General features: G+C 38.6%; 1 protein-coding gene across 1 annotated transcript; it reads right to left on the bottom strand.

The window, feature by feature from the left end:
* Positions 1-4,490: 4,490 nt before the first annotated feature.
* LOC131237667 (uncharacterized) lies at positions 4,491-5,448 on the bottom strand. Its single transcript, XM_058235557.1, has one exon. It carries the CDS (start codon positions 5,255-5,257, stop codon positions 4,682-4,684), a length of 576 nt encoding a protein of 191 aa, XP_058091540.1. The 5' UTR covers positions 5,258-5,448; the 3' UTR covers positions 4,491-4,681.
* Positions 5,449-17,537: the final 12,089 nt, after the last annotated feature.

Genomic DNA, 17,537 nt, shown 5'->3' with positions numbered 1-17,537 from the left:
AGCCGCATCAGGTTAACTTTGACATCGATGAATAAATTATCGAGCGGGTAGCGTCCGAGACGAAGAAAGTATCCAACCCGAGGGCTTTGGTAGAACTATGACGCTACCCTAATCTTCTCATAATCTTGTAAGGATCACCCCGGAGCAGCAACAACATATCCGAGCCGATCCGTTCATCTTATCCTCTACTTAAACATGTCATCAATCCACTTACCCGCATGCTCGGCTCAAATCACTGGGTAGAATTTGAGCCAGGAGGTCGGGTCAGATGGGAGCTTGATCAGTGACGTTAATGTATAACTCCAGTAATACACAACTGGAGATATGTCTGATGCACAATATCTAGGTAACTGCTGAATACCGCCCCCACGTAATCCTCGCGTGATGGCTATGATTGTGCTGAGATTGTCAGACATGTTCACCGCGACCGTCAGGTATAAAACAGGTCATTTCTACGAGATTAGGTATGTAATATCTCACGCCCCCACTCGACTCTACACTAATTAGACCCAATTTTCCTAGCATGACTTTGGTATTGGAGGGTCTCTTACTTAAGTCAGGGTCTCCTTTATTTACTGTTCTGTACCCGACCAAGGTTCACTCCGAATGTGCAGGGCTCAATGGAGGGTAACCCAAAATTTTGCATCAACACCTACTATGATGGACGTGTTTTATCCATTGTGCCTTATCTATTCTGGATCATTTTAAGATATGAAAAAAAAAAAAAAAAAAAAAAAAGAAGTTCCACCTAAAACTAAAGTGGACCACACTATGATAATGACACCCACTCACCGTTGAAACCCTTCTAAGGAGCTAGGGTGATGTTTACTTGGCATCCAATCTAATCATAAGGTCATAAAGACTTATAATGAATAGAAAACACATCAATTTCATCCAAAACTTATATGACTTTTAAGAAATTTCTAACAGTATGTTCAATCTCTAGTAAATAGTGCACTTGAGAAGTAAGATCTGAAAAATGGATGGACGGCCTGGATAAAACGGATAAAATCTATAAATTAAGGAGGAACTCATAGAGTCCTTCGTGGACAAGGGCAGGACTCAATCTACTGGAAGCGGATTGGCTGGGGTATCACAAACCAGCTATATAGCTGGTGTAGATACGTGTCGTGAGAAGACAAGCGCGGACGCTCCTCGAGCTCCAAGTAGTGCAAACGGTTCAAAGGAGATCAAGTTATATGGGTCTCACAATGATGTATTTATTATATCCACACCGTTCATCCTTTTTTAGAGATCATTTTAGAGCATTAGACAAAAAAATGAATCATATCCAAAGCTCAAATTAACCACACCAAAGATAGCAGCGGGGATAATGATTTTTATCATTAAAAAATTCATAGGCCTACCATAATGTTTATTTTCCATAGTCTGTTAATAAGGTCACAAACACATGGATGAAGAAGAAAAACAAATTTCATATTGATCCGAAACTTCTATGACCCCAAAAGGGTTTGAAATGGTAGACATTCAATCCCCCACTGCTTTTTTCAGTGTGGTCCACTTGATCTTTGCATCCATCTTATTTTTTGGCTCAAGCATTAAGACAAGCTCACTAAATGGATGGGCGGATTGGATATAATACATACCCCATGATGGACCCATAGAACTTCCTAACGTCAATACACCAGCTATATATCCGGTCTGTGGTACACCAGCCAATCCGCTTCCCAATCTAATGCATGTGAGACGACGAGCGCTGATGCTGCTCCAGCTCCTAGTTGCACGAACGGTTCAAAGGATAACAAAGTTACGTGACTCTGCAATGATGATGTATTTATTATATCCACACCGTTCATCCATTTTTAGAGATTATTTTAGATCAATATCAAAAAGATGAATCATATCTAAAGATCAACTGGACCACACCACAAATAGTAGCTGAGATAATGATTTTCACCATTAAAAATTTTGTAGGGCCCACCATAACATTTATTTTCCATCCAATCTTCTCATAAGGTCACAGAGACCTGGATGAAGATGAAAAACAAATTTCATATTGATCCAAAAATTCTGTGTCCCTCAAAAGGGTTTCAATGGTAGACACTAATCTCCCACTGCTTTTTTAAGTGTGGTCCACTTGATCTTTAGATATGTCTTATTTTTCGCCTCAAGCCTTATTACAAGGTCGCAAAATGGATGGAAGGTTTGGATATAATACATACCTCATGATGGGACCCACAAAACTTGCTGACGTAAATACTCCGTCTATATAGCTGACGTGTGGTACACCAACCAATCCGCTTCCCAATCTGCTGCCCTTCTTGTCAGAATTCCGATTCTGTTAATAACTCAAATCCATGAATATACCGGCTGAGGTGTCATTGCGATAGAAATCTCAAATGAGATAGGAGTCGGTGATGGAAGCACTCTCCTTCGCTATGAAGTGACGTTATGAGGTTCTGTCGGCTCATTATAATGTATGTGTTGTATCCACACACCATACATCCATTTGGAGAGCTCTTTTAGTGCATCCGCTAAGGTAGGGAAAATACAAATATCAGCTTCATCAGGAACCTTTGTAGCCGTTAGAAGTTTTGGATATAACTCATGTCCTAAAATGATTGCTTCAGATGGATGGATAATTTATATAAAATATACATTATGGTGAGGCCCAGAGAAGTAATGACACTTCATTATCAAGTCTTGCTACTCAAATTCTCCCAGCAGCACTTAAGCCACTTTTGATTCGTCCATCCATTTTGAAAGCTTAACAACCATTAAAAATTTATGTGCCTTACAGCATTACACTGTCCATCTATTTTAAAAGCTCATTTTATGTCATGATCCAAGAAATGAAGCACATCAATATCTCAAGTAAACCATATCACATAAAAAATGAGTGATTGAATAACCACCACTAAAACTTTTTAGTCACCAGAGTTCTTATTTTTCATCCAATCGAATCACAAGGTCACGACCTAGATGAAGGAACCACACAAATATTGGCTTAATTAAAACTTGTGGCCCAAAAGTTCTTATAAATTTTTAATGACCAATTACCACTGTTTCCCATGTCATGGTTTACTTGAGATTTCGATCTGCTTCATTTTCTAGATCATGACCTAAATTGAGATGTCAAAACGGATAAACAGCGTGGATGTAAGGTACATACTTCACGGTGGGCCTCAACCACAGATCTAGATCCACCGAAGCCAGGGTATAAGGACTCATGAAGTTGAAAATAAAAAAAAGATGGACGGCCTAGATAAAACACATGCATCACGGTAGCCCCAGGGAGTCCGTCCTGCAAAGGGGTCGAAGCAGGGGTACAACGTAATCCGCGTCCAATCTTAACCGTCCAGACTGGCGAGAAAAAAATCCATAACAACCCAACGGCAGGCCCGCCCATGGTAACCAACATACACGCATCCATACAGAGGCAGACCGCCAGTTACCGTGGTCAGGCAGCTGCATAAAATGGCCAAACTGTGTGGCCCACAATGTTCATTTGTAAATCCACACCGTCCATCCGGAGATCCATTATTTAAACCACAGATACAAGATTTCAACCCTACCAAAAAAAAACTGGGATGGCCCACACCGATGGAAACAATGAAAAAACTGCTGCTTAAACCTCTCAAGTTCACACACGTATGGACGGATGAGGTTGATTTTTGTATTTTGCACTTTATTTGGGTGAGTTGCACCTGATTTAGGGGTTTTGATAAAAGATACATGGTGGTGGTCCACACAAAAACCCATGATTGGCTACACATCCCCATGGTGCAGCACACCAGAGCTGGGCCCCACAAAAGTCTAGAATCGACAATGAACCTGATTGAGGTACACCTAAGGGAGGCGCATGTGATCCGCACAAGACACGCTGACGTTCTCCATCGAACCCCACCGACACTTTCCCGTCATTTTCTCTCGCTAGTAGAATAAAACCCGATTATCTCGGCTCTATTTATCGCCATTAATATATTGATATTTTCTCGTGAGATTTTCAAGGACTAAGCCCAAAGGGCTTCTTTCAGCTTATTACAACAAATGGGGGCAATGGTTCTGTTATCAGAACCGTCGATATGATGGCCCAGCAATGGATGAGTCGAGAACCGAAAGAATCGAACCAAAAGAGCCCCAAACCGGATAGATATTCTGAAGATTCCAGCCAACAGATCTTAGCGTTATGTTGGTTAAAGGTGGACCGTTAATTTTTTATTTTCTCATGGTTTGCGGGCCCCACAAGGTGCAGCATTAGGTGCAACCAACGCGCACCGAGATTTGGTGCGCATCCAGTCTTGGACTTTTGAAAATTCAAAATTTTGAAGGGTCTGACTGATTCCCGCAACCGTCTGAAAATGCTGTCATACAAGGGTGCGTACCAACACAGTGTTCCTTGGGCGTATCGAGATAGAGTGCGCTCCCAGTGCGCACGTTATTTTTCTCTCATTCGGGGAAAAAATCGAATGACTGAAATACCCCTCCACAAAATTAATAAAGTACGCTGCCGGATCGAATCGGCAGTATGAATCGTAAAGACGTTTCTAGGACATTTTGGTGATAATAAATTAATTAAAAAAATAAAAGAAACGATTTTGATCTGACGGTGATGATTTCATTCTACCTATTTTTTTTTTTTCAGTTTCTGTTCTTTTCCTTTACAAACTCATATAAACAGTCAAAACCGGCACCGAAAGGTCGTATCGGCCGATACTTTCTACAGTGCCGGTAACGATTCGGGCCGCCACGATAACTCAGAAAAATCAGACGGCCCAGATACAACGTCCGGATAATCAAAAAGACCACCGAAAAAAACAGGCTCGTCCTCGTTCTTCTCTCCCTCCGCACAAATCCCGAATCCCAACGCATCATAACTCGGGATCTCATCCTCGAAACCCCAAATCTGACCGAATTCAGCGGTCTCTGTTTCGCCACGTAGGACATCAACGGACTCCTTGTCATTCTCCGCGCTGGAGGACGTGGGAGGAAGGCCTAGTTCGTCGTCCGAGGCTTCAAGGAGGTAACCCAGATCGGGTTGCGACTCGGACGAGTCCGACTCGGACAACGGAAACGGTGGTGGGGCTGTCAGGGACAAAGATATCTCTTCCTCAAGGCTCTTCATGACCGTCGCAAGATCTTCGATGGCCGGATCCCGATCACCGGAGGCGTCAACGTCGTCGAGAATATCGAGGATGTCTGCCCGGAAGCGCTTCGCTTCGGATGAGTCAGGCGACTCGGTGTGTGACTCGTCCGAGTCGACTCGGACTCGCTTGTTGGAATGGGTTTCTGCCATTAGAAAAAGGAAATGAAAGATGGGTTTTTTCGCTGAGACGAGAAGGAAAGATGGGTTGAATTTGAAAGGGAAGGAGAGGGAGAAAAAGAAGACGTACAGAGAGGATATAGATGGAAGTACGGTGTATGCGAGCTGAGAATGCAAGGGATTGGATTTTATAGGGAGGAAGGGATGAGGATTTTAATATTGGTGTGTAGGCGCGTGTTGGTCGGATGCTTCGGCCATCACGGACGTCTTGCTTTTCCTTTTTTCTGCTCCGCATTTAACTCCTTTGAATTCGAGGTTTGGAATCCGGGCCCACCGACAGAATCGTGGCTCGGCTTTTGACTCGGCTCGGCTTGGATAGAAGTCCGTAGAAGTTCTTTGCGTCTTTATTTGGATTTGGTGGGGTCCATGCTTATTAGGAGTGTTGAACCAATTTATCAGAATACCCCTGAGGTTTTTGCTCATTTACACTACGACTTTTCGCCCGACTGATGTGGACAGGAGGGATAATACGGGAATTTTTCTTCTTTTTTAAAAGGTCTCTAGTGCAACCGGTTGGACCGCAATTTACGGTCCACCCATCGGATAACTTTAAAATGTACGGACAACATCCAATCCGTCCAATAGGTTGGCCTCATCACGAGGATTTCCTTATGCGAGAATCAGTATACTCTCATCGAGTAGACCACTCTTGTAGTTTACTATTTAAGTGACTAAAAATTGTTTTCTATGGTGTGGTCCAGATGATAAGTAGATGGGTTTGATTTTTGAATCGGATGGTCCTTATTGGGGGACCAACCTATTAAGAGGTCTGGATTTAGCATTAACGATGATACGGTTGAGTGGACCATAACTTGTGGTCCAACCAGTTGAGCTTGAAACGTTGTCATTTTCGGTGATCCAAACCGTCCGGTAAGCTCTAGTGCATCCCGACGCATTGAAATACAGCACCTCGGGACCTTAGCCTTTAAACCTGAGTCATCTTCCAACCATCCAAAGTTGTTTGTATGACGAGTCGTACTTTGAATAGATTATTTCTACCCTTTCTCAATTTCGCCCTTTTGCTTTGAACGAACGGTCACCACAACCTTTGTATTATCTATGAGTTGAAATATTCAATTTGAAAGTTGTTGTGTTCAGTCCCTATACGAGGAGTGCTTTATTAAATAAATCAACGGTTTGTGTTATTGTAAAAGGCCCCAGATCCAACAGCTAGAATTCCCACCGTACGTTATTGTAACAGTACATCCGGGTGTATACCACTTAGTATATACTCATCCCTTCCAACATCAATCAAAGGGTCAGGATCTTTCAATCTTGAATATTTTCAAGGCAGCTACCATTAGTTGTGTTTCTCACCGGATCAACGGTTTGGATCACGGAACCATGGCCCCACATGTACAGAATCCTGTCTGCTTTTGCTGATGAGCTGGGCCCTGTCATTCCCTTGTTAAAGAAAATGACCCATGAGTCTGCTACTTCCCTAGGGTAGGTGGGGTTTGCTAATAATGATGACTGGCTAATCACAAACGTTAGTGTAACGGCATGAAGAATGGACGGTGGGAGTTAAAATGGTCTTATTGTTCATTTTGCATGCTTATTTGAATGATTGTGACCGTCCAATCAGATTGAATTGGGGCCATGTGCAATCCATGGTGTGCCCCTACTATACAACGGTCCACATGAACAAAGGTGGGACCGTCTGGGCATGGACATGGAAATTCTCAGATGGACCATTGTTTTACAATACAGAAAATAAACTTGCTGGACCCCACTAAGGGTGGACCACATCCCAGAATCTCCCAGTCTGGAAGATCCTAGACACTAATCTTGGGTTACTTTTCAGTTGAATTTGGACCGTTAGTGTAGTTTTCTTCTTGAGTGAAGATATTTAGGGCATGCAGGATCCATCAAAGGAGTGGCCAAAGTAAATAATGGTTTGGATCATTGAACCATGGGTCCCAGTTTAGATGTATATATCATGGAAATGGGGTGATGGTATTGATCTGGGCCATCAATTTTATTGAAATTTGAATGGATTGTTGGAGTTATGGGATTAACGGTAATTCTTGAGAAGCTATGAGAATTGAAATCTTGCGTGGTCCATCTAAGATGGATGGTGCTAAACATATTGAAAATCTCGTTCTCAGGTACTTACTGGCTCATGATTTTCTCTCAGATGACTAGATTACGTGGTTTTATAAAATCTCACTAAAAAATAAAAATAAAAATATTTCTTAAAATTTTATTGGAATTAGATTTTACCAAATAGTGCCTCCTCTATTAGCTGAAGAGAAATTATATTTGCCATCTGCTTTTTCTTTACCACATGGTAGAAAATAAAAAATTGTGGGGTCCACGTGATATGTATCTCACATCTAATTTATCCTACATATGCATACCAATATTATTATCCAAAGAAACCAAAATTATAATAGATCCTATCGTTAAATTAGCTTATTTATAAAATATAAATATAATGTACACCATTTAAAATAACCCGAGTCAAGTATAGCCCATAAAATGATTATATTGACATGATGTTTAAATTGTGTTATGATCATAGTGTGGTGCATATGCTTAAAAGGTTGAATGTCAGACCCATACTGCATGGACTTTATAAATGTCGGGCCTCACTATTTCTTAAAGAAAAATAATAAGGTCACTTATGTAATTTAATAACTCATAATGCACCATCACACAATATCTAAACGAAGAAGCATTATTTGGTAAAACATAGGCTCTTTAGGCAATTTATTATAAAAATCCCTATCTATTATATAGGCAATTTTTACTATAAAACTTCTCATAAATTAGGATATTATAGTACAATGCCTCTTTGAATAGAAATTTGAAAATTGGAATTACCATAATGTAACCTGTTTACCTTTTTTCTTTAGTAAGGGGTAAAGGTTGAGATTTGTGGGGCCATATGATATTTGTATGATGTCCAATCTGTCCTGTAAATATAATTCACCATGACGTTCAAAATGACAAAAAATTTAGTCTATGTAAGTATAAGGTGGGCCAGACTTTTAAAATTAATATACATTATTTAAAAACATTAAAATGAACGTGTAACCCATCCACTGATTTCATAAAAAAGAGTTCTAGTTTGTGTTATTATCATTATTAGGCACCTATGTTTGATAGGATGGATTTTTTACATATATCACGTGAGCTCTAAAATTTTCAACTTTATTTACTTTATTAAGAGAAACAACATACAAGATTACTTTGGTAACTTATTTTTCAAAAAGCACTGCCCATTCATTTTGATTGATTATAATACCTATTATGAATTAATAATTAATTAAAATTTTTAATATATAATTATAATTTCAAACCATGTGCCATGGTCAATGTCACCGACAACTTCCAAGCTGTTAAGCATGTATGAAAACCAACCCTTTCAATAGGTTAGCCCTACCATGAGGATTTTATAGGTCCAAAAATCAGCCTATCTAAATATCAGTTGGGCCGCACCATGGAAATAATGTGTAGTCATTGATAAAATACAAAATACAAATGTGGCAGACTTAATGAGTGGATACTCCAATGTTTTATCCTTATGATGGGGCAAACCTATTAGATTAATCGGACGTTGCACGTTGGAAATTGTCGACTGTGTGGGATTGGTGGACCATAACTTACAGTTCAAGTAGTTGGACTCAAGACCATCTCTAGTTAAATATATAAATATAATTTCATGCCAAAATTCAAAATTATTGATATTTTGAGAATTACCACCATAGAATCAATAATGTGATATTTTGCAAAATCTAGGTGATGTTTTTTCTCACTTATGCAAAATAATGCTTGTACCTTTTATAATTGAGGTGCATCATCAATTTTGTTAGCCACTATTGAAAAGTAGAGGCTGTCCAATCTGAGGTATTATTTGAGAGGCATGGACAATTTAAGGTGGGCCACATGGTGGGGATTCACAAATTTGATTTTGGATCTTTTCCATTGCAATGGATAAGAACATTAATTCAATCAGTCACTGATCGATGGATGAGATCACCCAAAGGATTAAAATGAATATCTAAATGGCTTGTTCACATACATTATTTGATTTTTTATTACAATAATTGATCTGTACTTGTTTTATTTCTCATCAATTGACTGGTTAGTATTATCTTTGATGGAAGTGGTTTCAAGATGTGCAATGTAAGGTGAGGATCACATGGTGGATGGCCTAAATTGATGTTTGGACCATTTTGATTATAATGTACCTGGATTGTCCATTTTTCTGGCCATCAATCAAATGTCTGTATCACCAATCGAAGTGACTTTTGAGGGATATGGACGATCTTAGGTTGGCCTCTGGGATGAGTGGTCCAGATTGATTATTTGACCACTTTGTTATGAGTGATTTGGATGTATATTTCACTAACTAGGATTTTCTAATTAAAATGATTCTTGGGACAATTTGATGTGGGCCGACCATTCTTTATAACTCACTTATAATAACTGCACCTCTTGAAATTCTCGAAAGATATGAGCAATCAATATGGGACCTGGCATGATGGATGGACCAAATTAATTACGTGACTTTTTCGTGTTTGATCTAGACCATGGATTTGAGTGGTCATCTATCTTATAGTACTTATGATCCTTGGATCAAGTGATCATCAAGACGGATTTGCAATTAAGTTGGCTCTAAGTAGTAGATGGTTTAAATTCATCATTGGACCTTTTATATTGTAATTTGTTTATCTTCACTTTTAGATGCCCATTGATCATGACAATTCATATTTTCGGTCTCATTTACATCTCAGTGGCATAAAAATTACACTGCTTGATGATCATAATCATTTCATTTCCATAGATTTGATTTTCCTCTCCAACAATTATCCCATGCATGTGGTTTGTGGGTGATTAAGTGCAATTCTCTTACATTAAAATAAGATATGAACACCTACCATCTTATATATATATATATATAAAAGAAAAAGTAAAAAGAAGGAATAAGGAAAAAAGTGAAAAAAAGAAAAACAAAAAAGAAGAGTAAATGTTAGGATTTGATAGGTTACATGGAAAAAGGAACGGTTTAGTAGAAAATGACTGCACAACCACTCAAATGAACTATAAAATAGCCAAAATCTTGGTGCAACCTACCATATGGACTAGAAGAATGGTTTGAACAGCCAAGATTATATATAGACAACACGATGGGCCCACACACTAGTTAACATTGGGAGTTTCCTTTTATTATGTTCCATGTGGTGTCACTCATTTGAGTTTTGGATCCATCTTTGTATGTTTCACATGTTGTCATTCATTTGGGTTTTGAATTGAGCTGATTTTTGGAATGCCAAGGTTTTTTGAGGTGATTCATCTTATGGACAGGTTGGATCCACCTGCATGCTACGATTATAAAGTTACCCGAGTGCTCTTGAGCTATATGATAATTTAAACTAATTTCTTGTGAAGGGCCCACCATAACAACTTCTTGTGAGGCCCATGCATGGAACTATAAAATGAGCCTATTGCACCCTTATAAGAGAATAAAAAAGAAATTAATATATATATATATATATATAAAATTCAATTAATAGGCCTATCAAAAGATACCTTTGAAGTATAACTGAGCCTTTTGAAAACTTCAACAACTTAGCTGAGTACGTATAGATAGTGATATATTGTTGTGGAATTTGGAAAAATCACAATTGCCGCGGATCTTGAAAAGCCAATGTTAAACTGGCAAGAAACTTCACCAAAGAGAATTATTAGAAAAGCCAAGATGAAATGACAAGGAACTTTATAAAAGAGAAGCATTGCCCAGCAATTTCCCTTGTGGGATACCATATATTCGAGCTGCGTGGGGCCCACCTAGGATGTTTATGTGGAATCCAAACCACGCATCTAGTATGCCTTATGTTTACCGTGCATCCCAATAATAATTCTTAAAAATAAAACTAAGGTGGGAAACACCACATGGAGCAATCTACATTCTCTCCTAAAACTTATATATGTGGAAAACCTTAGTTATGAAAGGGCCTGAGTTTTGGTGTGTCCCTTCATCCTGGTGGGATGCATCAGGTGAATGGATTGGATGGCACACACAGAATACATTGGACCTCACATTCCATCTGGAAGTTTCCACGGTGGGTGTCAACCTTCTAGATGTTCCAAACCCTTCCCTTTTGTGTGACCCATCCGAGCTATGGATCGATCAGTGTGGAATTTTTTATTATCAAGGCCTAATATAGGGGACACATCTAACGAACCGTTTGGGTGTGGGCCCCACTAATCCATGATCATCATAAGTTGGAAGTCATACGTTCATTTCCCCTATTATCTTTCGGAAATTTCTCCAAAGGTGGCTAAAATATACGACTGTTATCTTGTTAGACAAAAGGTAAACGCGACGAATGGAATTTCCAACTTAGAAATGGACCGAAATTTCCAGGAAAGTAGGCAGAGGATTCTTCAAATGAGACTGTTTTTGAAGGGCATGGATTGCGTCCTGAGGAAACTCTATCAGGTCCACTGTGATGTATGTGTCATTATCCATGCCGTCCATCCATTTTACTAGCTCATTTTAGTTAATTTCCTTAAATTAGAATTACATATGAAGCTCAAGTGGACCACACCACTGGAAACAGTGGGGATATTGACTCCCACCGTTGAAACCTTCCTAGGGCTCACAGGGATGTTTATTTGTCATCCAACCTGTTTATAAGGTCCACAGACATGGATGAAAGGAAAAACCAAATATCAGATTGACCCAAAACTTTCATGGCCCACCCGAGAAATCTTCAATGATAGACGTTCAATTTATACTTTTTCTTGTAATGTGGTTTACTTGAGCTTCGGATATGATTCAATTCTGGGTTCATACACTAACAGGATGAACTGCGTTGATAAGTCACATACATCGCAGTGGTCCCTGTTCGTATTTGAAGGGTAGATAGGTTGGGTACTAGGGGTCCCTAGCTAGGAATGGACAGGGCTTTGATAAGCCATCGTGATGCATGAGTTTTGTCCACACCGTCCATCCATTTTTTTCATATCATTCTAATGTACTTGACAAAAAATATGATAGATCCAAGGCTTAAGTTGGACACATCAAAGGAAGAAGTGATAATGACGTCCACCGTTGAAACCTTTCTTAGACCCACCATGATGGTTGATTGCCACCTAACCTGTTCATGTAGTAAAATAGACCCGGATAAAGTGAAAAGACAAATATCAACTTGATCCAAATCGTCTGTGACCCTTAAAAAGATTTTAACGGATACTGTTTAATCTGCACTGTATGGTCCACTTGAGACTTGGAACTGCCTCATTTTTGGAATCGTTGGCTAAAATGATATTAAAAAATGGATGGACAGTGTGGATAAAATCCATACGTCAAAGTGGCCCCTCAAAGCCCATGTACGTTCCTAGCTATGGACTGGTGGGGCTGGTGCCCAATCGAAGAGGACTTACGTGAACCTTCCACCCGAAGAAATGCGATGTGCACGGGTTTTCTGTCGGTGAACGCGGGACTTGCAGTTGGGTGATCTGGACCGTTGATCATTAACATTGCCGTGGATTGACCGAAAAGGCTAAACCTGGATCGATATCCTGGCTAGAAATCTTGGGACATTTTTCAGTTGAATGAAGACGGTTGATGCATTGCTATTCATATCTCCTTAACACCGTTTAGTTACAGAAAGTGATTTTAGAGGTTTGGATTGTTTTTATTGACGAGATTTTAGGAGGATGGTCAATCAATTGGGGGACCCAATAAATCAATGGTTTAGATCACTGAACCATCTGCCCACTTGTGCAATCTGCAAAAACTATATTTTGTATATGGTTTGTATCACTAGCAGACTATGCAAAATTGCTGTGATAGTTTACCACCATTCTAAATCTTGCAGTGACTCTTTAACAGTACCATGGCAGTTTTAGACCGTTAAAATTGTTAAAATATTTTATAATTTGGAAATTGAAAAAACCAATAAAATAATAATTTGATAACAATCAGGTCAAGAAAGTATTGAAATGTTGTTATTAAAGAGTTATTTACCCCCCTCTTATCTAAGATCATCAAGGAACTAGGTGACAAACCTTCCATTCACTGACATTGTATGCTTTACCTTCTTCTCTTTTTCTCCTTTTCCAAGTAATGTAAGGGAAAAGAAAAATGATTTTCACCACAGTATTACTTAGTCGTTAAAAGCAGTTATAGAATAGATAGCAAGAATAAGATTAAAGAAAGTCAGGTAGTAGTTATAGAATAGATAACAAGAATAAGATCAAAGAAAGTCAAATAATGCTGAGCAATTATAATAACGGTCAAAATATAAGAAGAATTTAGAAGATCATATAAGGCTATAAATAATAGAGAAATTTAACAAAAAATAAAAATAAAAAATATCCTATAGCAATCTAATCAAATCCAAACTTATCTTTCAATTATCTATTCAATTACTCATTAATTTATATTCTTTAATATAATCACGCTATTTTTCTACAAATAAATTACATTTCCTATTATAATTATTTACTTTTCGCATATTATTTATACTCCATAGTGTAATTCGTAACATTAATAAGGTAAGTGGTAATCTTAACTATAGTTTGTATTTAGTTCTTCATTTAAAAAAGTGTTTCATAGTCGTTCTTTACCGGCGGTAAGGATTCATTTTTCATTTCTTTTTTATTTATAATGAAAAATATTGATAGTATAAAATGCAATTATGTAACCTATCATTAGAGGATGAGCCCTATTATCTAAATGTTGCCCACTCATATTCATACATTGAGGGAGTAATTAAACAAGACGTCATCATTCAATCTCTATCACACGCTACCTATCTTCTTATATCGGTGCTTGGGGAGGTCATAGTTGTTCAGAGACACAAATTCAATTCAAATACGCCCACACTTATTATATTACTAAATTGTAAAAAACAACTAGGAACACAAACTATTTTGAAAACCTTTATTTTAAGAATAATTTTTTATATTTTATTTTTTTAAAATAAAGTACAGTACAAATCAATTGCACAAAAACGGCAGTACACCCCAAATTTACCGAATGATAGGACCCTCTGATTTTATCCTTGGAATTTATATATTTTTATATTTTAATGGCCGTCGTTGGAATTGTTTCGGTTGCTTGATCGGTGTGTTTTTTGGGTAATGAACTACACAATCTTATGTTAGAATGGTGGTGAACTATCACAGAAATTTTAGATAGGCACCTTACAACTAGCACGGTCCGATAGCCCTACATGATCACCCTCCATGTAGAGAGGATCCATGGCCATTATTAAAACGGTGGTAAACTGACACAGGTGCGTCAAGGCAATAACTATGTGGCGGAGCATGGATACAACTCCAGAGCATGAAGAAGGTATATACGCATGGAAAACATTATATATATATATATATATATATATTCCTCAATCCAAGCCGTTCAAATTGTGGGTCTCTCTATATCTGAGCCACTACTAGAAAAGTAAAAGAAAGAGTGATCCTAGCTGTCTGACCAGTGGACATCTAATAAAACATTAAAAACTATAGTTATTGTTTGAAATTTGATAGAGAACCGTCCAGATGAGGATGGCTCTTAAAATAAATAATCAATTAGTTAGACCATCAGACGGACCTGATTTACGGCTGTGATCCATCCACGCGGAAACAATAAGTTTAGCTTTCAATTTAGACCAGTGGGACCCATATTTCAGATATCTGTGCCGTTGAAATGATGGGACCTACTTTGCTTGGCCACATGCATGAAAATCACCTTAGATTTTAAAAATCTTGAACTCTTCACTAAGGAGTGCAGCAAAGAGACGGTAACAACATAACAATGGATGACCGTCAATCAAGGAAATGTCCAAATATTCGTGGATTATGATTATCCATTCAGAAGTATTTTTATTGTGGCCATCCATGATGATGCACATAATTTCAACCGCTTGGATCACTTGATCATACCCCTATTTCCAGTGAAACTCGTAGGGCACGGCACAAACGTTTCGCCCGGCTGACCTATCTGTTCAGCAATTGCGTATTTCGTTAGTTTAGAAGGTCGAAGTACAACTGGTTGGACCACAAGTTAGGTCTAACCAGAAGATAATTCCAACCGTTTAAGTTATTTTGAAATCTAAAACTTCCAATAGATCGCATCCATCATGAGGTTCAACTATAAAAAGAATCATCCTTATATACTCATCAAATGGACCACACCATAGAAAATAATATGTAGCATTGAAAAATAAAAAATACAAATGTGACATATTATATAAGTGGATATAATTAATTTTTGCAGAGTTCTGTCTTCATTGAGGGGCCTACCTATTTTATGGGTTGGATATCGCATTCAGTTAATAGAGTGGTAGTAATTTAGTTGGTGAACCGTAACTTGAAGTCCAACCCGTTGGACTTGGATCTCTTTTTATTTAAGAAGTAATATGATACTCCGGCAGCCTATGAGTCTTGATATTCCGGCACTATGGATACACGTGGCATAAATTAACTCAATTAAAACCAACCAAATTGAGTAAAAATCCTAACCTCTGATTCACTGAACTTTTTGAATAGTTTTCATTTTTAACCGTCCACCAATGTCCAATGGTCATATGATCACATAAGCGTAATTTTTGCTTTGTCATACATCTAAAATTGGGACCCCTTAATGGATAGCTGACTTTCTATGACATGGATGCAACTTTAAAGTAATTTCTAGCTGCCTGCGTATCTCACATCACCCACTGCCGGAGTATCAAAGTTATTCTCTATGGAATACGGCACCGTGACAAATATCTCCGATATTTAGCCATCGCGCGATTTTTCCCGGAAATTTCATTAAATACCGCGATAAAAACGAGATATTTCAAAATATCAGATGTTCTCTTTCCGCGATAAAATGGTGATTTTAACGAAACAAATATTTTAGAAATCTAAACTAATTTATTTCCCCATATTTTAAATTATTAAAATTATTTTTAAATTTATAATAATATCGTTTATATGTAATTTTCAGCAAGATTTCGCGAGAATACACAACGAAACATCAACATCTGAATATATCCCGAGAAATTAACATGCCAAGAAATTGCCGACAACGTAATTTGTCAATGTGTATTACGGCTCACGAGTAGTCCGTCGGCCTTCTGAAAAGAGATTCTCCTCGCGGGAGCCGAGCCGAGCCGAACCGGTCGTAATAAAGCCGGGCCAATCTAAAGCGGTGCAGATTTGCCGCAGGCGCTTTATAGAAATACGCCACGTGTACAATACGCCACCTCACGCCCTTATCTGCCTCGGAATCTCCGCCCCGACTCATCCGCCACAGCTAGCCGTCGTGTCCTAGAGAAGCGGCTCCTCGCCGATTTACTTGCAGCGCTGGCGTTCATCTGAGCGCCACGACATACCACCTATCTTTAAAAAGCCAGTTTGGGTTCGGTCGCACTTCAACCGCTTGATCCGGTAAGCGGCGTGGATCCCACGTCTCTAAACATGCCACGTGTCGGTGACACTGACAGACGTGAAAGAAACTTTGATACGCTGGAAGAGTGTGATAGATGATACCCAACCACTTGGAAATTACGTAAAGCTTGTATTCATTTAAAATAATTAATACAGAATAAACGGTCTATATTATGTGTACTAGTTTAGATATATTATGAACCGAAAAATTAATAGATTGGTGGACATTTATTGGACGGTTGATATTTTTCGGAAAACAAGTGTACACGAATACGTTTTGATTATCCGAATAATCTAATTTCATGATTGTAAGTTAATACTGATATATCCGAAATTTAAAGGCTGAATATGAGTTAATAGTTTCAACGTGCGCTGTTTCTATGTGCGTGTGTATTAAGCGTCATGGTCAGCCAGAGTATCAAATACGAGAGAGGTAGCCCGTCACGTGATGATGATGGTGTTGGGCTTTTGCACGTCTTTGTGTCGAGGTTTCCAGACGGAGGTTGCCTTTAAGCTACTCGCGGAAGTAGCAAACATTCACCTAATCTCTCACGATACATGTATCGCACGTACATGAGATCGGCACCATTCATTAGGTAGGACACATCATGAAATCCGATTACACTAGTTCTTTCACTCGTGTGAAGCGTGTTATCACCTTCACCAACATTCAATATCTTATCACCGTACACGTTTCATACAATATCTATATCCACCGTTATCGGATTAGCTACACACAAGCGAGGATAAAGAGATGAACGGTATAGATCTCGAGACACGTGATAAATAGCACGTGGGAGGAGAGTAATATTCAGATTGCAAGTCCTGCGAGTATCATTCATATTCCACGTCCTACCGG

Source organism: Magnolia sinica, chromosome 2 (genome assembly GCF_029962835.1).
Source record: "Magnolia sinica isolate HGM2019 chromosome 2, MsV1, whole genome shotgun sequence".
Taxonomy (NCBI): Eukaryota; Viridiplantae; Streptophyta; class Magnoliopsida; order Magnoliales; family Magnoliaceae; genus Magnolia; species Magnolia sinica.
The sequence above is the reverse complement of the archived record's forward strand: the minus strand, read 5'-3'. Positions and strand labels throughout refer to the sequence as shown.